Genomic DNA, 25,843 nt, shown 5'->3' with positions numbered 1-25,843 from the left:
TGAATTATATTGTATAACTTGTGTATAACTATATCATACACAACAATATTTCCATAATTCAGGGAAAAATATATTTTTCTAATCTGGGTAAATAAACCATGTCTCTTCCGTGTGTGACGCAAGCAGGTCTTGATAAAGCGTTTCCTCATTTTCTGTCAATGGGATGTTCGTTTTGCGTGGCCCGGTACCCCAGGATGAGATTTAGTTCATTTTAGAACATTCCATTGGTCCATAAGTGAAATATCCACTCAACCCGGGGCACCGGGCCAGCCAGTCCCTCCCCTGGTCCATCCCCCTGGTCAGGCCTCTATAGAAGCCTCAGTCATTTCTAGTACATGCAATCAATAACTTTCACAACCACCGAAGCCCTCAGAAACGGAACAATTCTTCTAGTTTGGACACATCTGTTTCTTTCGGATTAAATGACAAATCAAATGTCTTAATTTGACTCGTATAAGGAGCGGTTTCGGTTTGTATAAATTTACGCCTTCATAAGAACCAGAAACGACAAATTCTTTGAATATGTCAGCTAGTTTAGACCTGTGGAATATTCCACTGAGAGCGCTGAATATCAACGTGAGAAAAAGATTGGGACTGTTTTTAAATCCGAGAAACACTGTGGCATCAGACTGGATGTCTGTCGCAGAAAACATGGGTTTCTCTTATTTAGAGATCAAGAATTACGAGGATTGCCAGGACCCAACACGGAAGATTCTAGAGGACTGGCAAGCACGTTGTCCCGGAGCCAAAGTTGGAAAGTTAGTTTCAATTCTGGATAATGTGGACAGAAAGGACGTTGTGGAGGATCTCCGAGTTCTCATTGGTAAACCAACGGCTTTTTATTCCGAAATAATATGACATGTAATCATCTATAAAGGATGACTGAAACCTGTATGTCTGTGTGTTCTGAAATGTATTACAGCCATGTTATGTATTAATTACAAAATAACCTTTAGTTGGAAGTGTCATGAATTATGATGACGTAATATTGAAATAATTGCTGAGTGCGCGTGCTTGTGTGTGTATTTCTGGGTATGTCTGGGTGTATGCACGTCTCTGTGTGTGTATTTCTGGGTATGTCTGGGTGTATGCACGTCTCTGTGTGTATTTCTGGGTATGTCTGGGTGTATGCACGTCTCTGTGTGTATTTCTGGGTATGTCTGGGTGTATGCACGTCTCTGTGTGTGTATTTCTGGGTATGTCTGGGTGTATGCACGTCTCTGTGTGTATTTCTGGGTATGTCTTGGTGTATGCACGTCTCTGTGTGTATTTCTGGGTATGTCTGGGTGTATGCACGTCTCTGTGTGTATTTCTGGGTATGTCTGGGTGTATGCATGTCTCTGTGTGTATTTCTGGGTATGTCTGGGTGTATGCACGTCTCTGTGTGTATTTCTGGGTATGTCTGGGTGTATGCATGTCTCTGTGTGTATTTCTGGGTATGTCTGGGTGTATGCACGTCTCTGTGTGTATTTCTGGGTATGTCTGGGTGTATGCATGTCTCTGTGTGTGTATTTCTGGGTATGTCTGGGTGTATGCACGTCTCTGTGTGTGTACAGAGGAGGACTGTAGGAGGTACATAGAGAGACAGAATGAGCCCCCAGTCCAGGTTCCTGAGGTGGACAGCTGTGTTCCCAGAACCCCGGAGAGACAAGGCATCACCCTGGAGGATGACCCAGAAGGTAATAACATAAATATGTCTGTAGTACACTACTGTCCAATCATAAACACTAGTGTTACACACTATTGGTCTGTAGTACACTACTGTCCAATCATAAACACTAGTGTTACACACTATTGGTCTGTAGTACACTACTGTCCAATCATAAACACTAGTGTTACACACTATTGGTCTGTAGAGATTACATTATTTGTCAAATGTACACAAGGTCCAATCAAAATTCGACTTCCACTTTATGCCAACCCCGTCTGAATGACAGATATACTGTACAGAGGTTTGACACACTGGGCGCCCGTGGAGCGGTAGTTGTGTGGAGATTTAGTGCCTTGCTCAATGGCACGATGGCAGGCAATGGCATTTAGGACTTGACATCAATCCTATGGTTGCAAGCTCACTTCCCGACAGATTTTTCCTGTCAGACCCGGGATTTGAACTGGCAATCCTCTGGGTGCTGGCCTTCCTCTTTTACCTCTAGGCTACAGTGCCTTGCGAAAGTATTCGGCCCCCTTGAACTTTGCGACCTTTTGCCACATTTCAGGCTTCAAACATAAAGATATAAAACTATATTTTTTTGTGAAGAATCAACAACAAGTGGGACACAATCATGAAGTGGAACGACATTTATTGGATAATTCAAACTTTTTGAACAAATCAAAAACTGAAAAATTGGGGGTGCAAAATTAATCAGCCCCCTTAAGTTAATACTTTGTAGCGCCATCTTTTGCTGCGATTACAGCTGTAAGTCGCTTGGGGTATGTCTCTATCAGTTTTGCACATCCAGAGACTGAAATTTTTTCCCATTCCTCCTTGCAAAACAGCTCGAGCTCAGTGAGGTTGGATGGAGAGCATTTGTGAACAGCAGTTTTCAGTTCTTTCCACAGATTCTCGATTGGATTCAGGTCTGGACTTTGACTTGGCCATTCTAACACCTGGATATGTTTATTTTTGAACCATTCCATTGTAGATTTTGCTTTATGTTTTGGATCATTGTCTTGTTGGAAGACAAATCTCCGTCCCAGTCTCAGGTCTTTTGCAGACTCCATCAGGTTTTCTTCCAGAATGGTCCTGTATTTGGCTCCATCCATCTTCCCATCAATTTTAACCTTCTTCCCTGTCCCTGCTGAAGAAAAGCAGGCCCAAACCATGATGTTGCCACCACCATGTTTGACAGTGGGTATGGTGTGTTCAGGGTGATGAGCTGTGTTGCTTTTACGCCAAACATATCGTTTTGCATTGTTGTTTTGCATTGTTGTTCAATTTTGGTTTCATCTGACCAGAGCACCTTCTTCCACATGTTTGGTGTGTCTCCCAGGTGGCTTGTGGCAAACTTTAAACAACACTTTTTATGGATATCTTTAAGAAATGGCTTTCTTCTTGCCACTCTTCCATAAAGGCCAGATTTGTGCAATATACGACTGATTGTTGTCCTATGGACAGAGTCTCCCACCTCAGCTGTAGATCTCTGCAGTTCATCCAGAGTGATCATGGGCCTCTTGGCTGCATCTCTGATCAGTCTTCTCCTTGTATGAGCTGAAAGTTTAGAGGGACGGTCAGGTCTTGGTAGATTTGCAGTGGTCTGATACTCCTTCCATTTCAATATTAGCGCTTGCACAGTGCTCCTTGGGATGTTTAAAGCTTGGGAAATCTTTTTGTATCCAAATCCGGCTTTACACTTCTTCACAACAGTATCTCGGACCTGCCTGGTGTGTTCCTTGTTCTTCATGATGCTCTCTGCGCTTTTAACGGACCTCTGAGACTATCACAGTGCAGGTGCATTTATACGGAGACTTGATTACACACAGGTGGATTGTATTTATCATCATTAGTCATTTAGGTCAACATTGGATCATTCAGAGATCCTCATTGAACTTCTGGAGAGAGTTTGCTGCACTGAAAGTAAAGGGGCTGAATAATTTTGCACACCCAATCTTTCAGTTTTTGATTTGTTAAAAAAGTTTGAAATATCCAATAAATGTCGTTCCACTTCATGATTGTGTCCCACTTGTTGTTGATTCTTCACAAAAAAATACAGTTTTATATCTTTATGTTTGAAGCCTGAAATGTGGCAAAAGGTCGCAAAGTTCAAGGGGGCCGAATACTTTCGCAAGGCACTGTATCTGCCGCTCCACACAACTAAATGATAAAAACAGTAGTATCACATTCACTGGTCAGTAGCATGGTGACTATCAACTCTGCTTATCACAACATTACTAAGTACTAAGTAGATAGTCTATAGTCATATGGAATATTCTTCCCTGAACATGCAAACAGCCTTCTGTATACAATGGCAGCAGCTTGTCTCTGGCCATCATGCACCAATGTTAATATTTATGACAGTTTTTTACCTATTGAGTCACCTCTCACCTCTGTCTCCTGATATTGAGTCCTCTCTCTCCTCTGTCTCCTGATGTTCTCTCCTCTGTCTCCTGATGTTGAGTCCTCTCTCTCCTCTGTCTCCTGATGTTGAGTCCTCTCTCCTCTGTCTCCTGATGTTGAGTCCTCTCTCTCCTCTGTCTCCTGATGTTGAGTCCTCTCTCTCCTCTGTCTCCTGATGTTGAGTCCTCTCTCTCCTCTGTCTCCTGATGTTCTCTCCTCTGTCTCCTGATGTTGAGTCCTCTCTCTCCTCTGTCTCCTGATGTTGAGTCCTCTCTCCTCTGTCTCCTGATGTTGAGCCCTCTCTCTCCTCTGTCTCCTGATGTTGAGTCCTCTCTCTCCTCTGTCTCCTGATGTTGAGTCCTCTCTCTCCTCTGTCTCCTGATGTTGAGTCCTCTCTCTCCTCTGTCTCCTGATGTTGAGTCCTCTCTCCTCTGTCTCCTGATGTTGAGTCCTCTCTCCTCTCTTTCCTCTGTCTCCTGATGTTGAGTCCTCTCTTTCCTCTGTCTCCTGATGTTGAGTCCTCTCTCCTCTGTCTCCTGATGTTGAGTCCTCTCTCTCCTCTGTCTCCTGATGTTGAGTCCTCTCTCCTCTGTCTCCTGATGTTGAGTCCTCTCTCTCCTCTGTCTCCTGATGTTGAGTCCTCTCTCTCCTCTGTCTCCTGATATTGAGTCCTCTCTCTCCTCTGTCTCCTGATGTTGAGTCCTCTCTCTCCTCTGTCTCCTGATGTTGAGTCCTCTCTCCTCTGTCTCCTGATGTTGAGTCCTCTCTCCTCTGTCTCCTGATGTTGAGTCCTCTCTCCTCTGTCTCCTGATGTTGAGTCCTCTCTCCTCTGTCTCCTGATGTTGAGTCCTCTCTTTCCTCTGTCTCCTGATGTTGAGTCCTCTCTCCTCTGTCTCCTGATGTTGAGTCCTCTCTCCTCTGTCTCCTGATGTTGAGTCCTCTCTCTCCTCTGTCTCCTGATGTTGAGTCCTCTCTCTCCTCTGTCTCCTGATGTTGAGTCCTCTCTCCTCTGTCTCCTGATGTTGAGTCCTCTCTCCTCTGTCTCCTGATGTTGAGTCCTCTCTCTCCTCTGTCTCCTGATGTTGAGTCCTCTCTCTCCTCTGTCTCCTGATGTTAAGTCCTCTCTCCTCTCTCTCCTCTGTCTCCTGATGTTGAGTCCTCTCTCCTCTGTCTCCTGATGTTGAGTCCTCTCTTTCCTCTGTCTCCTGATGTTGAGTCCTCTCTCCTCTGTCTCCTGATGTTGAGTCCTCTCTCCTCTGTCTCCTGATGTTGAGTCCTCTCTCCTCTGTCTCCTGATGTTGAGTCCTCTCTCCTCTGTCTCCTGATGTTGAGTCCTCTCTCTCCTCTGTCTCCTGATGTTGAGTCCTCTCTCTCCTCTGTCTCCTGATGTTGAGTCCTCTCTCCTCTGTCTCCTGATGTTGAGTCCTCTCTCCTCTGTCTCCTGATGTTGAGTCCTCTCTCCTCTGTCTCTTGATGTTGAGTCCTCTCTCCTCTGTCTCTTGATGTTGAGTCCTCTCTCCTCTGTCTCCTGATGTTGAGTCCTCTGTCTCCTGATGTTGAGTCCTCTCTCTCCTCTGTCTCCTGATGTTGAGTCCTCTCTCTCCTCTGTCTCCTGATGTTGAGTCCTCTCTCTCCTCTGTCTCCTGATGTTGAGTCCTCTCTCTCCTCTGTCTCCTGATGTTGAGTCCTCTCTCTCCTCTGTCTCCTGATGTTGAGTCCCCTCTCTCCTCTGTCTCCTGATGTTGAGTCCTCTCTCCTCTGTCTCCTGATGTTGAGTCCTCTCTCCTCTGTCTCCTGATGTTGAGTCCTCTCTCCTCTGTCTCCTGATGTTGAGTCCTCTCTCCTCTGTCTCCTGATGTTGAGTCCTCTCTCCTCTGTCTCCTGATGTTGAGTCCTCTCTCCTCTGTCTCCTGATGTTGAGTCCTCTCTCTCCTCTGTCTCCTGATGTTCTCTCCTCTGTCTCCTGATGTTGAGTCCTCTCTCCTCTGTCCTGATGTTGAGTCCTCTCTCCTCTGTCTCCTGATGTTGAGACCTCTCTCCTCTGTCTCCTGATGTTGAGTCCTCTCTCTCCTCTGTCTCCTGATGTTGAGTCCTCTCTCCTCTGTCTCCTGATGTTGAGTCCTCTCTCCTCTCTCTCCTCTGTCTCCTGATGTTGTCTCCTCTCTCTCCTCTTTCTTCTCTCTCCTCTCTTCTCTCTCTCCTCTCTCATCTATCTCCTCTCTTCTCCTCTCTCTCCTCTTTCTTCTCTCTCCTCTCTTCTCTCTCTCCTCTCTCATCTATCTCCTCTCTTCTCCTCTCTCTCCCCTCTCTCCTCTCCTCTCTCCCCTCTCTCCTCTCCCCTCTCTCTCCTCTCCTCTCTCTCCTCTCTCTCTCCTCTCTCTCCTCTCCTCTGTCTCCTCTCTCTCCCCTCTCTCTCCTCTCTTCTCTCTCCTCTCTCTCCTCTCCTCTCTCTCCTCTCTCTCCTCTCTCTCCTCTCTCTCCTTTCTCTCTCCTCTCTCTACTCTCTCCTCTCTCCAGGGGGTATACCGGAGCTGTTTGATGCCTTCATCTGCTACTGTCAGAGTGACTTTGACTTTGTCCATGAGATGATCCAGCAGTTGGAGCAGACGGACCACAAGTTGAAGCTGTGTGTGTTTGACCGGGACGTCCTGCCTGGATCATGTGTCTGGACCATCACCAGCGAACTCATCGAGAAGAGGCAGGTTCAGGCCTCCTTTAGGCAACGCCACAGTGGCGTCTTCGAGATCCACAGCCACTTATTGGCTGTGTTCTGTTTCTGTTTAATGGCTGATCCCCATGTTTTCAGAATTTTATTAGCTCAAGAGACGGGTTTTGCTCTGCAAGAGCATGTTACAGCGAAGAGAGTGGTGGTTATGGCTGGATAATACTGTATGTTGTTGATCTGTAGGTGTAAAAGGATGGTGGTGGTGATATCTGATGAGTACCTGGACAGTGATGCCTGTGACTTCCAGACAAAGTTTGCCCTCAGTCTCTGTCCTGGTAAGTCTATCACTCAGTACATATTAATGTCATGGTAGGTTGTAGTGTCATATTAATGTCCTGGTAAGTCTATCACTCAGTAGCATTTTTTTAAACCTTTATTTAACTAGGCAAGTCAGTTAAGAACACATTCTTATTTTCAATGACGGCCCGGGAACAGTGGGTTAACTGCCTAGTTCAAGGGCAGAATTTTACTTTGTCGGCTCTGTGATTTGAACTACCTTTTGGTTACTAGTCCAACACTCTAACCACTAGGCTACGCTGCCACCCCAACATGTTGTTGCTCTGTAGGTATTTTAAGATCTGGTGGTAGATCAGGTCTGCGTCTGTGACCTCTTTCCATTTCCTGTTTTTCTTCATATTAATGTCATGGTAGGATGTAGTGTCATATTAATGTCATGGTAGGTTGTAGTCATATTAATGTCATGGTAGGTTGTAGTCATATTAATGTCATGGTAGGTTGTTGTCATATTAATGTCATGGTAGGTTGTTGTCATATTAATGTCATGGTAGGTTGTTGTCATATTAATGTCATGGTAGGTTGTTGTCATATTAATGTCATGGTAGGTTGTTGTCATATTAATGTCATGGTAGGTTGTTGTCATATTAATGTCATGGTAGGACGTTGTAGTGTCATATTAATGTCATGGTAGGACGTTGTAGTGTCATATTAATGTCATGGTAGGTTGTTGTCATATTAATGTCATGGTAGGTTGTTGTCATATTAATGTCATGGTAGGTTGTTGTCATATTAATGTCATGGTAGGTTGTTGTCATATTAATGTCATGGTAGGTTGTCATGTCATGGTAGGTTGTTGTCATATTAATGTCATGGTAGGTTATTGTCATATTAATGTCATGGTAGGTTGTCATGTCATGGTAGGTTGTTGTCATATTAATGTCATGGTAGGTTGTTGTCATATTAATGTCATGGTAGGTTGTAGTGTCATATTAATGTCATGGTAGGTTGTCATGTCATGGTAGGTTGTTGTCATATTAATGTCATGGTAGGTTGTTCTCATATTAATGTCATGGTAGGTTGTCATGTCATGGTAGGTTGTTGTCATATTAATGTCATGGTAGGCTGTAGTTTCATATTAATGTCATGGTAGGTTGTAGTTTCATATTAATGTCATGGTAGGTTGTAGTTTCATATTAATGTCATGGTAGTTTATTGTCATATTAATGTCATGGTAGGTTGTCATGTCATGGTAGGTTGTTGTCATATTAATGTCATGGTAGGTTGTCATGTCATGGTAGGTTGTTGTCATATTAATGTCATGGTAGGTTGTTGTCATATTAATGTCATGGTAGGTTGTAGTGTCATATTAATGTCATGGGAGGTTGATGTCATATTAATGTCATGGTAGGTTGTCATCATATTTTTTGTCATGGTAGGTTGTTGTCATATTAATGTCATGGTAGGTTGTCGTGTCATATTAATGTTATGGTAGGTTATTGTCATATTATTGTCATGGTAGGTTGTTGTCATATTAATGTCATGGTAGGTTGTTGTCATATTAATGTCATGGTAGGTTGTTGTCATATTATTGTCATGGTAGGACGTTGTAGTGTCATATTAATGTCATGGTAGGTTGTTGTCATATTAATGTCATGGTAGGTTGTTGTGATATTAATGTCGTGGTAGGTTGTTGTCATATTAATGTCATGGTAGGTTGTTGTCATATTAATGTCATGGTAGGTTGTTGTCATATTAATGTCATGGTAGGTTGTCATGTCATGGTAGGTTGTTGTCATATTAATGTCATGGTAGGTTGTTCTCATATTAATGTCATGGTAGGTTGTCATGTCATGGTAGGTTGTAGTGTCATATTAATGTCATGGTAGGCTGTAGTTTCATATTAATGTCATGGTAGGTTGTAGTTTCATATTAATGTCATGGTAGTTTGTTGTCATATTAATGTCATGATAGGTTGTTGTCATATTAATGTCATGGTAGGTTGTTGTCATATTAATGTCATGGTAGGTTGTTGTCATATTAATGTCATGGTAGGTTGTTGTCATATTAATGTCATGGTAGGTTGTTGTCATATTAATGTCATGGTAGGTTGTTGTCATATTAATGTCATGGTAGGTTGTTGTCATATTAATGTCATGGTAGGTTGTTGTCATATTATTGTCATGGTAGGTTGTTGTCATATTAATGTCATGGTAGGTTGTCATGTCATGGTAGGTTGTTGTCATATTAATGTCATGGTAGGTTGTCATGTCATGGTAGGTTGTTGTCATATTAATGTCATGGTAGGTTGTAGTGTCATATTAATGTCATGGGAGGTTGATGTCATATTAATGTCATGGTAGGTTGTCATCATATTTTTTGTCATGGTAGGTTGTTGTCATATTAATGTCATGGTAGGTTGTCGTGTCATATTAATGTTATGGTAGGTTATTGTCATATTATTGTCATGGTAGGTTGTTGTCATATTAATGTCATGGTAGGTTGTTGTCATATTAATGTCATGGTAGGTTGTTGTCATATTATTGTCATGGTAGGACGTTGTAGTGTCATATTAATGTCATGGTAGGTTGTTGTCATATTAATGTCATGGTAGGTTGTTGTCATATTAATGTCGTGGTAGGTTGTTGTCATATTAATGTCATGGTAGGTTGTTGTCATATTAATGTCATGGTAGGTTGTTGTCATATTAATGTCATGGTAGGTTGTCATGTCATGGTAGGTTGTTGTCATATTAATGTCATGGTAGGTTGTTCTCATATTAATGTCATGGTAGGTTGTCATGTCATGGTAGGTTGTAGTGTCATATTAATGTCATGGTAGGCTGTAGTTTCATATTAATGTCATGGTAGGTTGTAGTTTCATATTAATGTCATGGTAGTTTGTTGTCATATTAATGTCATGGTAGGTTGTTGTCATATTAATGTCATGGTAGGTTGTTGTCATATTAATGTCATGGTAGGTTGTTGTCATATTAATGTCATGGTAGGTTGTAGTCATATTAATGTCATGGTAGGTTGTTGTCATATTATTGTCATGGTAGGTTGTTGTCATATTAATGTCATGGTAGGTTGTTGTCATATTAATGTCATGGTAGGTTGTCATGTCATGGTAGGTTGTTGTCATATTAATGTCATGGTAAGTTGTTGTCATATTAATGTCATGTTAGGTTGTAGTCATATTAATGTCATGGTAGGTTGTAGTCATATTAATGTCATGGTAGGTTGTAGTCATATTAATGTCATGGTAGGTTGTCATGGTAGGTTGTTGTCATATTAATGTCATGGTAGGTTGTTGTCATATTAATGTCATGGTAGGTTGTTGTCATATTAATGTCATGGTAGGTTGTTGTCATATTAATGTCATGGTAGGTTGTAGTCATATTAATGTCATGGTAGGTTGTTGTCATATTATTGTCATGGTAGGTTGTTGTCATATTAATGTCATGGTAGGTTGTTGTCATATTAATGTCATGGTAGGTTGTCATGTCATGGTAGGTTGTTGTCATATTAATGTCATGGTAGGTTGTAGTCATATTAATGTCATGGTAGGTTGTAGTCATATTAATGTCATGGTAGGTTGTTGTCATATTAATGTCATGGTAGGTTGTCATGTCATGGTAGGTTGTAGTCATATTAATGTCATGGTAGGTTGTAGTCATATTAATGTCATGGTAGGTTGTTGTCATATTAATGTCATGGTAGGTTGTTGTCATATTAATGTCATGGTAGGTTGTAGTCATATTAATGTCATGGTAGGTTGTTGTCATATTAATGTCATGGTAGGTTGTCATGTCATGGTAGGTTGTTGTCATATTAATGTCATGGTAGGTTGTAGTCATATTAATGTCATGGTAGGTTGTAGTCATATTAATGTCATGGTAGGTTGTAGTCATATTAATGTCATGGTAGGTTGTAGTCATATTAATGTCATGGTAGGTTGTTGTCATATTAATGTCATGGTAGGTTGTTGTCATATTAATGTCATGGTAGGTTGTTGTCATATTATTGTCATGGTAGGTTGTTGTCATATTAATGTCATGGTAGGTTGTAGTCATATTAATGTCATGGTAGGTTGTAGTCATATTAATGTCATGGTAGGTTGTTGTCATATTAATGTCATGGTAGGTTGTCGTCATATTAATGTCATGGTAGGTTGTCATGTCATGGTAGGTTGTCGTCATATTAATGTCATGGTAGGTTGTAGTCATATTAATGTCATGGTAGGTTGTAGTCATATTAATGTCATGGTAGGTTGTCATGTCATGGTAGGTTGTTGTCATATTAATGTCATGGTAGGTTGTCGTCATATTAATGTCATGGTAGGTTGTCATGTCATGGTAGGTTGTTGTCATATTAATGTCATGGTAGGTTGTAGTCATATTAATGTCATGGTAGGTTGTAGTCATATTAATGTCATGGTAGGTTGTAGTCATATTAATGTCATGGTAGGTTGTCATGTCATGGTAGGTTGTTGTCATATTAATGTCATGGTAGGTTGTAGTCATATTAATGTCATGGTAGGTTGTAGTCATATTAATGTCATGGTAGGTTGTTGTCATATTAATGTCATGGTAGGTTGTAGTCATATTAATGTCATGGTAGGTTGTAGTCATATTAATGTCATGGTAGGTTGTAGTCATATTAATGTCATGGTAGGTTGTAGTCATATTAATGTCATGGTAGGTTGTAGTCATATTAATGTCATGGTAGGTTGTAGTCATATTAATGTCATGGTAGGTTGTTGTCATATTAATGTCATGGTAGGTTGTCGTCATATTAATGGCATGGTAGGTTGTCATGTCATGGTAGGTTGTAGTCATATTAATGTCATGGTAGGTTGTCATGTCATGGTAGGTTGTTGTCATATTAACTGCAGCTATCTCCTCTGAAACCTCTCCCAGGGGCCCGGAGCAAGCGACTGATCCCTGTGAAGTATAGGTCTATGAAAAAAGCTTTCCCCAGTATCCTGAGATTCCTGACGGTGTGTGACTACACACGACCCTGTACACAGTCCTGGTTCTGGGTCCGGCTGGCCAAGGCCCTCTCCCTGCCCTGAATGGATCGTACAGACTTACAGCAACCAATCAGCACAAGGGGCCTGCCCCTCTCCAGCGGGAACAGGAAGAGTACATGTCAGCTCGGTGGTACTGTTACTTTACTGGGGACCGTTGATTGCCACAGTTTAGTTGACATATTTTAGATTGATTCATATTTTATATTGATTCATATTTTATATTGATTCATTTCTTAGTTAGAACAGTTTGTGTATTGTACAGTTTGTGTATTGTACAGTTTGTGTATTGTAGCAGTTTTCTAAACCCACAGATGGAGTTCTCCTCCTTTTGTCCTCATCACTGAGAGCCTGATGGCTCCTTCACTCATTACTGATATATTGATTTGGGTTTAATGAGATTTCATTCCATCAAACGTTTTATATGTTTTTAATATGATATTTCATTCTGAGCCCCATCGCTCATATGGACCAAATATCAACCTGAATGAATAAATGCTGTTTTTTTTTTAATATTCAATTTTTTCACCTGTTAAGAATATTGTATAGATCAGATGTCTGCATGGTTGGCAACACATTTTACATTTATTTAGCTGTTTGTTTATCTGATGGGCCGGCTCTTTAGTTTCCACATCCTCCTTCCTCCTGTCATGGCGGCCATCTTGTCTCCTCAGATGAGAGATATCAGCCTGTGTCTTCCCCCTGTCATGGCGGCCATATTGTCTCCTCAGATGAGAGATATCAGCCTGTGTCTTCCTCCTGTCATGGCGGCCATCTTGTCTCCTCAGATGAAAGAGATCAGCCTGTGACTTCCTCCTGTCATGACGGCCATCTTGTCTCCTCAGATGAGAGATATCAGCCTGTGTCTTCCCCCTGTCATGGCGGCCATCTTGTCTCCTCAGATGACAGATATCAGCCTGTGACTTCCTCCTGTCATGACGGCCATGTTGTCTCCTCAGATGACAGATATCAGCCTGTGACTTCCTCCTGTCATGGCGGCCATCTTGTCTCCTCAGATGAGAGATATCAGCCTGTGACTTCCTCCTGTCATGGCGGCCATCTTGTCTCCTCAGATGAAAGAGATCAGCCTGTGACTTCCTCCTGTCATGACGGCCATCTTGTCTCCTCAGATGAGAGAGATCAGCCTGTGACTTCCTCCTGTCATGACGGCCATCTTGTCTCCTCAGATGAGAGAGATCAGCCTGTGACTTCCTCCTGTCATGGCGGCCATCTTGTCTCCTCAGATGAAAGAGATCAGCCTGTGACTTCCTCCTGTCATGACGGCCATCTTGTCTCCTCAGATGAGAGAGATCAGCCTGTGACTTCCTCCTGTCATGGCGGCCATGTTGTCTCCTCAGATGAGAGATATCAGCCTGTGACTTCCTCCTGTCATGGCGGCCATGTTGTCTCCTCAGATGACAGATATCAGCCTGTGACTTCCTCCTGTCATGGCGGCCATGTTGTCTCCTCAGATGACAGATATCAGCCTGTGACTTCCTCCTGTCATGGCGGCCATGTTGTCTCCTCAGATGACAGATATCAGCCTGTGACTTCCTCCTGTCATGGCGGCCATGTTGTCTCCTCAGATGACAGATATCAGCCTGTGTCTTCCCCCTGTCATGGTGGCCATCTTGTCTCCTCAGATGACAGATATCAGCCTGTGACTTCCTCCTGTCATGGCGGCCATCTTGTCTCCTCAGATGAGAGATATCAGCCTGTGTCTTCCCCCTGTCATGACGGCCATCTTGTCTCCTCAGATGAGAGATATCAGCCTGTGACTTCCCCCTGTCATGGCGGCCATCTTGTCTCCTCAGATGAGAGATATCAGCCTGTGACTTCCCCCTGTCATGGCGGCCATCTTGTCTCCTCAGATGAGAGATATCAGCCTGTGATTTCCCCCTGTCATGGCGGCCATCTTGTCTCCTCAGATGAGAGATATCAGCCTGTGACTTCCCCCTGTCATGGCGGCCATCTTGTCTCCTCAGATGAGAGATATCAGCCTGTGTCTTCCTCCTGTCATGGCGGCCATGTCTCCTCAGATGACAGATATCAGCCTGTGACTTCCTCCTGTCATGGCGGCCATCTTGTCTCCTCAGATGAGAGATATCAGCCTGTGTCTTCCCCCTGTCATGACGGCCATGTTGTCTCCTCAGATGAGAGATATCAGCCTGTGACTTCCTCCTGTCATGACGGCCATCTTGTCTCCTCAGATGAGAGATATCAGCCTGTGTCTTCCCCCTGTCATGGCGGCCATATTGTCTCCTCAGATGACAGATATCAGCCTGTGACTTCCTCCTGTCATGGCGGCCATGTTGTCTCCTCAGATGAGAGATATCAGCCTGTGACTTCCTCCTGTCATGGCGGCCATGTTGTCTCCTCAGATGAGAGATATCAGCCTGTGACTTCCTCCTGTCATGGCGGCCATGTCTCCTCAGATGACAGATATCAGCCTGTGACTTCCTCCTGTCATGGCGGCCATCTTGTCTCCTCAGATGAGAGATATCAGCCTGTGTCTTCCCCCTGTCATGGCGGCCATCTTGTCTCCTCAGATGACAGATATCAGCCTGTGACTTCCTCCTGTCATGGCGGCCATCTTGTCTCCTCAGATGACAGATATCAGCCTGTGACTTCCTCCTGTCATGGCGGCCATCTTGTCTCCTCAGATGACAGATATCAGCCTGTGACTTCCTCCTGTCATGGCGGCCATCTTGTCTCCTCAGATGAGAGATATCAGCCTGTGTCTTCCCCCTGTCATGGCGGCCATCTTGTCTCCTCAGATGACAGAGATCAGCCTGTGTCTTCCCCCTGTCATGGTGGCCATCTTGTCTCCTCAGATGACAGATATCAGCCTGTGACTTCCTCCTGTCATGGCGGCCATCTTGTCTCCTCAGATGAGAGATATCAGCCTGTGACTTCCTCCTGTCATGGCGGCCATCTTGTCTCCTCAGATGACAGATATCAGCCTGTGTCTTCCCCCTGTCATGGCGGCCATCTTGTCTCCTCAGATGAGAGATATCAGCCTGTGTCTTCCCCCTGTCTTGACACCCTGTTTCAGTGCAGAGCGGAGAGACTGACACCTGGCACATTCACCACACTTTATAAAGCTGTACAAATCCACCAATACCAAAATCTACCAAAACTGTAAGAAAAACATGTAAAGAAATGGGAGAAGGACAGGAAGTGATAAGGGACTTTGTCAGTGAAGTAGCTGCCCATTTCCAAATGGACTCGTAGTGGGTTACTCATGCGCCCTTCTCTGGTAACTAGTGGATGTATATTTTGTGTTTCTTCATTTCATCTGCACTGTTTTTCTATTAAAAAAAACATCTTTATTAAGCTTCCTAATGTCTACCAGCGTACTTCCTATATGGCATGACAATTACGTTCAGTAGTGCCTGGTCCGGCAGTACCACAGGAATCAAATCAAATTTATTTGTCACATACACATGGTTAGCAGATGTTAATGCGAGTGTAGCGAAATGCTTGTGCTTCTAGTTCCGACAATGCAGTAATAACCAACAAGTAATCTAACTAACAATTCCAAAACTACTGTCTTATACACAGTGTAAGGGGATAAAGAATATGTACATAAGGATATATGAATGAGTACAGAGCAGCATAGGCAAGATACAGTAGATGGTATCGAGTATAGTATATACATATGAGATGAGTATGTAAACAAAGTGGCATAGTTAAAGTGGCTAGTGATACATGTATTACATAAGGATGCAGTCGATGATATAGAGTACAGTATATACGTATGCATATGAGATGAATAATGTAGGGTAACATTATATAAGGTAGCACTGTTTAAAGAGGGCCTGATCCAGCAGTACCACAGTAGGGCCTGGTCCGGCAGTACCACAGTAGGGCCTGGTCCGGCAGTACCACAGTTACGGCCTGGTCCGGCAGTACCACAGTAGGGCCTGGTCCGGCAGTACCACAGTAGGGCCTGGTCCGGCAGTACCACAGTAGGGCCTGGTCCGGCAGTACCACAGTAGGGCCTGGTCCGGCAGTACCACAGTTAGGGCCTGGTCCGGCAGTACCACAGTAGGGCCTGGTCCGGCAGTACCACAGTAGGGCCTGGTCCGGCAGTACCACAGTAGGGCCTGGTCCGGCAGTACCACAGTAGGGCCTGGTCCAGCAGTACCACAGTTAGGGCCTGGTCCGGCAGTACCACAGTAGGGTTGAGGAATACACCACCTCAGTCATCGGCTTCATCAATAAGTGTATCGACGACTTCTTCCCCACAGTGACTGTACGTACATATCCCAACCAGAAGCCATGGATTACAGGCAAAAAACGCATTGAGCTAAAGGCTAGAGCTGTCGCTTTCAAGGAGCAGGAGACTAATTCGGACGCTGATAAGAAATACCGCTACGCTCTCAGATGAACCATCAAACAAGCAAAGCGTCAATACAGGATTAAGATTGAATCCTACTACACCAGCTCTGACGCTCGTCGGATGTGGCAGGACTCGAAAACTATTACAGACTACAAAGGGAAACCCAGAAGTGATCTGCTCAGTGACATGAGCCTACCAGACGAGTTAAATGCCTTTTATGCTCGCTTCGAGGCAAGCAACACTGAAGCATGCAGAAGAGCACCAGCAGTTCTGGATGACTGTGTGATAATGTTCTCAGTAGCTGATGTGAACAAAACCTTTAAACAGGTCAACATTCACAAAGCCGCTGGGCCAGACGGATTACCAGGACGTGTACTCAAAGCATGCGCAGACCAACTGTCAATTGTCTTCACTGACATTTTCAACCTCTCCCTGACCGAGTCTGTAATACCTACATGTTTCAAGCAGACCACCATTGTCCCTGTGCCCAGGGAAGCGAATGTAACCTGCCTAAATCATTACCGCCCCGTGGCACTCACGTCAATAGCCATTAAATGCTTTGAAAGGCTGGTCATGGCTCACATCAACAGCATCCTTCAGGACACCCTAGACCCACTTCAATTTGCATACCGCCCCAACAGATCCACAGATGACGCAATCTCAATCGCACTCCACACTGCCCTTTCTCACCTGGATAAAAGGAGCACCTATGTAAGACTGCTGTTCACTGACTACAGCTCAGCGTTCAACACCATATTGCCCATGAAGCTCATCACAAAGCTAAGGACTCTGGGACTAAACACCTCCCTCTGCAACTGCATACTGGACATCCTGATGGGCCGCCCCCCAGGTGGTAAGAGTAGGCAACAACACATCTGCCACGCTGATCCTTAACACTGGGGCCACTCGAGGGGGGGGTACTTAGTCCCCTCCTATATTCCCTGTTCACCCACGACTGCGTAGCCAAACACAACTCCAACACCGTCATAAGGTTTGCTGACGACACAACAGTGGCAGGCCTGATCACCAACAACGATGAGACGGCCTATAGGGAGGAGGTCAGAGTACTGGCAATGTGGTGCCAGGACAACAACCTCTCCCTCAATGTGAGCAAGACAAAGGAGCTGATCGGCGGGGCTGTAGTGGAGCGGGTCGAGAGTTTCAAGTTCTTTGGTGTCAACATCACCAACAAACTATCATGGTCCAAACACACCAAGACAGTCGTGAAGAGGGCACGACAAAACCCTTTCCCCCTCAGGAGACTGAAAAGATTTGGCATTGTTCCCCAGATCCTCAAATGGTTCTACAGCTGCACCATATGCTGAGCACTTGTTGGCTGCTTTTCCTTCATTCTGCGGTTCAAATCATCCCAAACCATGTCAATTCGGTTGAGGTCGGGTGATTGTGGAGACCAGGTCATCTGATGCAGCACTCCATCAATCTCCTTCTTGGTCAAATAGCCCTTACACAGCCTGGAGGTGTGTTGGGTCATTGACCTGTTGAAAAACAAATGATAGTCCCACTAAGCTCAAACCAGATGGGATGGCGTATCATTGCAGAATGCTGTGGTAGCCTTGCTGGTTAAATGGGCCTTGAACTCTAAATAAATCACTGACAGTGTCACCAGGAAAGAACCCCCACACCATCACACCTCCTCCTCCATGCTTCACGGTGGGAACAACACAGGCGGATATCATCCGTTCACCTCCTCTGCGTCTCAAAAAGACACAGCAGTTGGAACCAAAAATCTCAAATTTCGACCCATCATACCAAAGGACAAATTTCAACTCGTCTAATGTCCATTGCTCGTGTTTCTTGGCCCAAGCAAGTCTCTTCTTATTATTGGTGTCCGTTAGTAGTGGTTTCTTTGCAGCAATTCGACAATGAGGGCCTGATTCACGCAGTTTCCTCTGAACAGTGGCTGTTACTTGAACTCTGTGAAGCATTTATTTCGGCTGGTAACTCTAATGAGCTTATCCTCTGCAGCAGAGGTAACTCTGAGTCTTCCTTTCCTGTGGCAGTCCTCATGAGAGTCAGTTTCATCATAGCGATTTATGGTTTTTGCGATCGCACTTGAAGAAACTTTCAAAGTGCATGTGCAAAAGTATCTATATCCACAGTAAAACGAGTCCTATATCGACATAACCTGAAAGGCCGCTCAGCAAGGAAGAAGCCACTGCTCCAAAACCGCCATAAAAAAAATTAAGGGGGATGGTGGATATATTGAAGCAACATCTCAAGACATCAGTCAGGAAGTTAAAGCTTGGTCGCAAATGTGTCTTCCAAATGGACAATGACCACAAGCATACTTCCTAAGCTGTGGCAAAATGGCTTAAGGACAACAAAGTCAAGGTATTGGAGTGGCCATCACAAAGCCCCGACCTCAATCCTATAGAAAATTTGTGGGCAGAACTGAAAAAGCATTTGCGAGCAAGGAGGCCTACAAACCTGACTCAGTTACATAAGCTCTTTCAGTAGGAATTGGCCAATATTCACCCAACTTATTGTGGGAAGTTTGTGGAAGGCAACCCAAAACATTTGACCCAACTTAAACAATTCAAAGGCAATGCTACCAAATACTAATTGACTGTATGTAAACTTCTGACCCACTGGGAATGTGATGAAAGAATTAAAAGCTGAAATAAAAAATTATCTAATATTATTCTGACATTTCACATTCTTAAAATAAAGTGGTGATCCTAACTGACCTAAGACGGGGAATTTTTGCTCAAATTAAATGTCAGGAATTGTGAAAAACTGAGTTTAAATGTTTTTGGCTAAGGTGTTTGTAAACTTCAGACTTCAACTGTATATTTAGGTTGCCCAAGTTTCATACAGTTTTTCACCACATAGAGGAGAGTGATTGAATTACACCTTGAAAATATGATGAACAGTTGTCTTGATTATCTTCTTAGTGTCTGTATGTCAACATCTAGGGTGAGAGCAGACTAAGGGAATGTGGACATCGGAAGATGCATGTTTCATGTCCGTAGTTGTGGGAAGCTTTATCTCTGGTAAAAGCATTCAAAACCAACATTAAATCCCACAGATTATGATTATTCGTATTTGGCTAAAGTCTATGTGTACTTCCGACTTCAACTGTATTTTAATGTGTTTAACAATGTTTTGGTTACTACATGATTCCATGTTCAATACTATTGGTCCATTATCATGTCAATCAAGGCTTGAATAGAAATGTAGTTCACACCCTGGATTTTGATGCTAACACAGTCACTCCAGTCCCATTAGTTTTCATTGCAGCCTCATTTGAGTGCTGCGGTTGTGCAAATTTGTACGGAATGGGGTTAGTTAACAGTACACGTTTCTAATTTTGACAGACAGTGGTTTCATTTCAAGCTAAAGTACACTGTTAGCTAGCTAGCTAACGATACGTGTATGACATTATTATTCGTATCCCAGAACCGTTTGCTTTGCTAGTTAGAGCCTATTGTTAGCTAGCTACCATTGAAGCTAGTTGGTTAGCTCCCAGCAGATTCAAGCAGGGTAACTCACCCCAATCCGTACAAATGTTCGCTACCGCGACATTCAAACGAGGCTACAAAGAAAACTAATGGGACTGTAGCGACTGTGTTGACTTCAAAATCTGGGGTGTGAACTATGTTTCTATTCAAGCGTTGATCGAGATGGTAATGGCTCTATAGTATTGGGAAAAAGTTGAAAAAACTGACCCTCTGTTACACCTGGACGTGTCATGTCGTAACGTACAGCACGCATAAAGCAACTATTTCTGTCTTACAATCTCTCTCCACCAGGTGTAGCACTTCTATCATCCTTTAAAAACAAGACATGGACAGTGACAGGGGTCAGGGGGGTCATCATCATTCTCAAAGCCGCTGTTTACTTCTGAAGATCACTTTAGCACCGCCCTAAAAACACGATTCAAATTCGACACGAACCTTCAAATAGGTATATAATGACACGTTATATAAACTCTTTATAGTGTTTTATTTACATTTTAGGGGATAAGTTGGACAGATCGAGTGAAAAAAAGCCATTTTCCCCCACATCTCCTCTCCTTCTCACTGTCACGCATTAGTTTCGCTTCCCCACCCTCCATTTTTAAAAGACCTGACGTAGCGCACTGCTTTGTTGAATTATGCAGAAACGGGCAGCGTTTAGGTCATGTCATTTATTTAGTTGGAAAGGGGAGAAATTGGCTATTACAATGATATTGACATTACAGTTGATCTGGAAGTAGAAATTTGGCAGACATTTGACAAACTGACTTGTTTGAAAGGTGGCATCCTATGACGGTGCCAAGTTGAAAGTCACTGAGCTCTTCAGTAAGGGCATCCTATGCCACTGTTTGTCTATGGAGATTGCATGGGTTTGTACTAGGTTTTATTCAGCAATGGGTGTGGCTGAAATAACTGAATACACTAATTTGAAGGGGTGTCCACATAATTAGTGTATCTGTGGTGTACATGAACAACAAAGCTAATAGGTTGTTATTCAGATGTCAAACTTCATCGTTTGAGAGACAGTTTGAAGAAAAATAATATGAATTGAATTATGAAATGATGCATTATTTACATCACAAAAAAAACATTTTGATATCGGTGAACATTTCTAAATAAAAAGAGAAATAAAAGTTACAACACCAGCATGTTGTTTTTCATAAATCACCGCTTCATTTCCATTCCAACTCCAAAATCAATAAAGAATGATGGGGAAAAAACTGTCAATGAAATTATGGGCAGAAAGACAAATTCAACTTTCATCCAATCAGACGGCTTATTCATCACAAAACCATTTGAAGTTGCCAATTATTTTAATGATTACTTCATTGTCAAAGTGGTCAAACTTAGGCAGGAAATTCCAACAACAAACAGTGAGCCATCATATTCATGCATAAAAATAAAAAAAATGAAAGAAAACCATTGCAAGTTTGTATTTTGTAAAGTTAGTGTGGGAGAGGTGGAAAAATGATTGTTAACGATCAATAACGGAAAACCTCCTGGCATTGACAACTTTGATGGAAAGCTACTGGGGATGGTAGCTAACTCTATAGCCACTCCTACTGGGGATGGTAGCTAACTCTATAGCCACTCCTACTGGGGATGGTAGCTTACTCTATAGCCACTCCTGTCTGTCATATTTTTTATCTGAGATGAGAGGAACGTCTTTGTCCTCAGGCCTGGAGGGAAGCCAAAGTGATTGGTTACTAGTTCTAACAGCAGGCCTATAAGCTCTTAGCAAACTATTGGAAAAAATGGTCTTACAGCAAATACAATGCTATTTCTCTGTAAAGAAATGAACAGCAGACTTTCAGAGAAGGGAACTCGACATGTACTTCTTAAGGATAGGGGGCAGTATTTCCCCTTTAGATGAATTGCGTGCCCATAGTGAACTGCATCAAAATCTGTCCTAAATTGCTAATATATGCATATTATTATTATTGTTGGATAGAAAACACTCTGAAGCTTCTAAAACCATTTGAATTATGTCTGTGAGTATAACAGAACTCACAGGGCAGGCAATCTTCCAAACTAGTTTTGGAATCTTGAAAGTTGGGGCAACTTTGACGTCATCCCAACAAGTTATGGATCTGGAAACACTTCCTATGTCTTCCACTAGATGTCCTCATTCAGTAGAAAGTGTAATCAAGCATTTGCTGTGAACTTTGACCTAATGGGGAGGAATTTGCTACAGTGTCGCAAAAGATTCACGTCCTTGAGGGCGCATATGCGTTAGACTGCTTTGTCTGTTCCAGTCAGCTCCAGATGAACTAAGATTGTCCGGTGGGAATGCCATTCGTTTTGTACGTTTATAATATCCTGAAGATTGATTCTGCACTTAGTTTGACCAGTTTCGTCGACCTGTAATATGTAATTTGGAAGTTTTGATGCAAAGTTATCCTGGACCAGAAGTATTTTTTGGGGCATTTGAGCTGAAAGTTGTAGCAGATGCTGCTACATGGACACTAGAATTGAACATTATGAAACAAAATGATTTATTGTTGAAGTAGGACTCCTTGCAGTACATTCTGATCGAAGACCATCAAAGGTAAGGGAATATTTATGTTGTAATTTTTTATTTCTGTTGACTCCAAAATAGCGGAGAAATATTGTTACGTCTGAGCGCCATCTCAGATTATTGCATGGTAAGCTTTTTCCGTAAAGTTAAAAACAAATTATATGTATTATATGTATTTTCTGAACATGGCGTCAATGTAAACTGAGATTTATGGATATAAAATGCATATTATCGAACAAAACAAATGTACTGTGTAACATGTCATATGACTGTCATCTGATGAAGATTTTCAAGAGGTTAGTGAAAGATTTTTTTTTATCCTGCTTTTTGTCATTTTATCATTTGTGGTACAAAATGGCTGCCTTTTGTCTTTGTTTTGGTGGTGGTCTAACATAAATATGTGCTATGTTTTCGCCGTAAAACATTTTAAAAAATCTGACACACTGGGTAGATGAACAAGGTGTTTATCTTTCATTTGAGGTATTGGACTTGTTAATGTGTGGAGGTTAAATATTTCTAAGAATATTTTTGCATTCCCTGCGCCACCGTTTCAGCTGAAGGGGGGGGTGGAGTTCCTGTAGGGGAACCCATAGTCTCAACAGGATTTATAGAGAAGGGAACTCGACATGTACTGCATTGACACTAATGACTGATGATTGGTTGAAGGAAGTTGATAAGAAGATTGTGGGAGCTGTACTGTTAGATTTCAGTACAGCCATTTGACATTATTGACTAAAACCTGTTGTTGAGAAAATGTATGTGTTATGGCTTTTCAACCTCTGCCATATTGTGGTGTCAGAGCTATCTATTTAATAGAACTCAGGTGGTTTTCTTTAATGGAAGTTTCTCTCATGTCAAACATAAAATGTGTGGTGTACCGCAGGGCAGCTTTCTAGGACCTCTACACTTTTAAATTTTTACCAATGACCTGCCACTGGCATTAAACAAAGCATGTGTGTCCACGTATGCTAATGATTCAACCATATACACATCAGCAACCACAGCTAATGAAGTCACTGAAACCCTTAACAGAGAGTTGCAGTCTGTTTTGGAATGGGTGGCCAGTAATAAACTGGACCTGAACATCTCTAAAACTAAGAGCATTGTATATGGTACAAATCATTCCTTAAGTTCTAGACCTCAGCTGAATCTGGTAATGAATGGTGTGGCTGTTGAACAAGTTGAGGAGACTAAATTACTTGGTGTTACCTTAGAATGTCAACTGTCATGGTCAAAACGCATAGATTCAATGGTTGTAAAGATGGGGAGAGATCTGTCTAACAAAGATATGCTCTGCTTTTTTGACAGAGCGCTCCACAAAGCAAGTCCTGCAGGCTCTAGTTTAGTCTAATCTTGATTATTGTCCAGTCGTGTGGTCCAGTGTTGCTAAGAAAGACCTAGTTAAGCTGCAGGTGGCCCAGAACAGAGCGGCACGTTCTGCTCTTCATTGTGATCAGAGGGCTGATATAAATACTATGCTGCCAGTCTCTCTTGGCTCAGAGTTGAGGAGAGACTGACTGCATCACTTGTTTTTACAAGAAACATTTTGTGTGGAAAATTGTTTGCATAGTCAACTTCCACACAGCAATGACACGTACCTATCCCACCAGACATGCCACCAGGGGTCTTTTCACAGTCCCCAAATCCAGAACAAATTCAAGAAAGCGTACAGTATTATATAGAGAACTTATTGTATGGAACTTCCTTCTATCTCATATTGCTCAAATAAACAGCAAACCTGGTTTCAAAAAACAGATAAAGCAACACCTCACAACTCCTCTCCTCTATTGGACCCAGATAGTTTGGTACAACGCCTCTCCTCTATTGGACCCAGATAGTTTGGTACAACGCCTCTCCTCTAATGGACCCAGATAGTTTGGTACAACGCCTCTCCTCTATTGGACCCAGATAGTTTGGTACAACGCCTCTCCTCTAATGGACCCAGATAGTTTGGTACAACGCCTCTCCTCTATTTGACCCAGATAGTTTGGTACAACGCCTCTCCTCTATTTGACCCAGATAGTTTGGTACAACGCCTCTCCTCTATTTGACCCAGATAGTTTGGTACAACGCCTCTCCTCTAATGGACCCAGATAGTTTGGTACAACGCCTCTCCTCTAATGGACCCAGATAGTTTGTGTGTGTATTCATATGGAGGCCACGTGTCAAATGTTTTAATTGATGTAGTTCTGTTCTTGAGCTGGTCTTGTCTATTAATGTTCTGTATTATGTGATGTTCTGTATGGACTCCAGGAAGAGTAGCTGCTGCTTTCGCAACACGGGGGTCCTAATAAGATACCAAAATTACCAATATTTTGCTGATATGGAAAAGATGAAATCAGAATCATTTTGCTAAAATAGAAAAAATGAAATCAGAATCAGGAGAAATCTTGTCTCAGCAATAAAACATCATATAATTTCTCTGTAATTGTGTCCATAAAGTGGACTCTGGTGCTGATTACTGTCAAGCGGCTCAGTGTATACAATGTGTACATGGAGTACATAACCCAGGTGACTCCAACGATGCTGTGATTCAGTGTTGTCATGGTCACCGCGTCAGCTGAGAACACACAAAACATCACACTTTTACCAGTTATCCTCTCCATAAAAATTAAACTGTCCCACACTTTATACAGTTACTACCTTACATTCAATAAATGAGAGATAAACACCTTGTATTGTGTTTGTGTGGTTATTAAACTGTCTGCGTGGTCACTAAACTGTCTCTGTGGACACTAAACTGTCTGTGTGGACACTACACTGTCTGCGTGGTCACTAAACTCACCAATCAGGGAGCTCTATATGACATCAGCGCTGTTAGACCCCGGCGTCTCATTGGTTCTCTGCAGCCAGCGGTCTTTGTGTTGGGTGTGGCCAAAGCCCTCGTCATAGTTCCCTTTCCTCCTGAACAGCTGCTGGTAGTGGAATACACAGTAGAACTCCCCGTACAGCGGAGCATAGCTGTGCATGCTACACACACACACACACACACACACACACACACACACACACACACACACACACACACACACACACACACACACACACACACACACACACACACACACACTGTGGGTGATGAATTCATATTCACTGAGGGTTGGGTGAATAATCAAGGTGTATGATATATGTTTGATTAGTTGCCTATGTTTCCTGATCTCATTGTCTCACCTGAGCTTCTTCTGACAGTGTTTACAGCAGAAACAGTTCTTGTGAAATATGAATTTATCAGCGCTCATTTTCTCCATAGGATAGACTGGCTTCAGACAGGATGAACACACGTCCTGTTTACATGGCAGGAACTGGAGGGACAGGGATGGGTGTTATAACACTAATATGAGTAGGGGAGCAAAATTCCAGTAACCTTACTAAAATTCCCAGGTTTTTGTGAAATACTGGTTGGAAGATTCCCGGAATCGTAAGGGAATAAGCAGAGAAATCTGTCATCCTCCAACCA

General features: G+C 42.8%; 2 protein-coding genes across 4 annotated transcripts in view; one reads left to right on the top strand and one right to left on the bottom strand.

The window, feature by feature from the left end:
• Nucleotides 1–294: 294 nt before the first annotated feature.
• myd88 (MYD88 innate immune signal transduction adaptor) lies at nucleotides 295–12,557 on the top strand. Its single transcript, XM_064941125.1, has 5 exons — nucleotides 295–823; nucleotides 1,557–1,679; nucleotides 6,572–6,752; nucleotides 6,963–7,054; nucleotides 11,935–12,557. Exons 1-5 carry the CDS (start codon nucleotides 523–525, stop codon nucleotides 12,087–12,089), a joined length of 852 nt encoding a protein of 283 aa, XP_064797197.1. The 5' UTR covers nucleotides 295–522; the 3' UTR covers nucleotides 12,090–12,557.
• A 7,967-nt stretch (nucleotides 12,558–20,524) lies between these two features.
• The window catches only part of LOC135517099 (LIM domain and actin-binding protein 1-like), a 40,424-nt gene continuing 35,105 nt past the window's right edge, over nucleotides 20,525–25,843 (bottom strand). For all 3 annotated transcript variants that reach the window (XM_064941123.1, XM_064941122.1, XM_064941124.1), the window contains exons 8-10: nucleotides 25,558–25,688; nucleotides 25,172–25,356; nucleotides 20,525–24,946 (exon numbers count right to left, since the gene is read on the bottom strand). In XM_064941123.1, coding sequence (XP_064797195.1) covers nucleotides 25,185–25,356; nucleotides 25,558–25,688 — 303 coding nt within the window. In that variant the 3' untranslated portion in view covers nucleotides 20,525–24,946; nucleotides 25,172–25,184. The remainder of the gene's footprint in view (nucleotides 24,947–25,171; nucleotides 25,357–25,557; nucleotides 25,689–25,843) is intronic.

Source organism: Oncorhynchus masou, chromosome 28, assembly GCF_036934945.1.
Source record: "Oncorhynchus masou masou isolate Uvic2021 chromosome 28, UVic_Omas_1.1, whole genome shotgun sequence".
In the NCBI taxonomy this organism is placed as follows: Eukaryota; Metazoa; Chordata; class Actinopteri; order Salmoniformes; family Salmonidae; genus Oncorhynchus; species Oncorhynchus masou.
Note: the sequence above shows the minus strand (reverse complement) of the source record. Positions and strands in the feature narration are given on the sequence as shown.

What these genes read in the sequence shown, in the direction of transcription:
- myd88 (XM_064941125.1), top strand. Translation starts at nt 523, where the DNA reads ATGTCAGCTAGTTTAGACCTGTGGAATATTCCACTGAGAGCGCTGAAT. An exon ending in AGCGAACTCATCGAGAAGAG is followed by an intron (nt 6,753 to 6,962) that starts GCAGGTTCAGGC and finishes GTTGATCTGTAG; the next exon opens with GTGTAAAAGGATGGTGGTGG. An exon ending in TGCCCTCAGTCTCTGTCCTG is followed by an intron (nt 7,055 to 11,934) that starts GTAAGTCTATCA and finishes AACCTCTCCCAG; the next exon opens with GGGCCCGGAGCAAGCGACTG.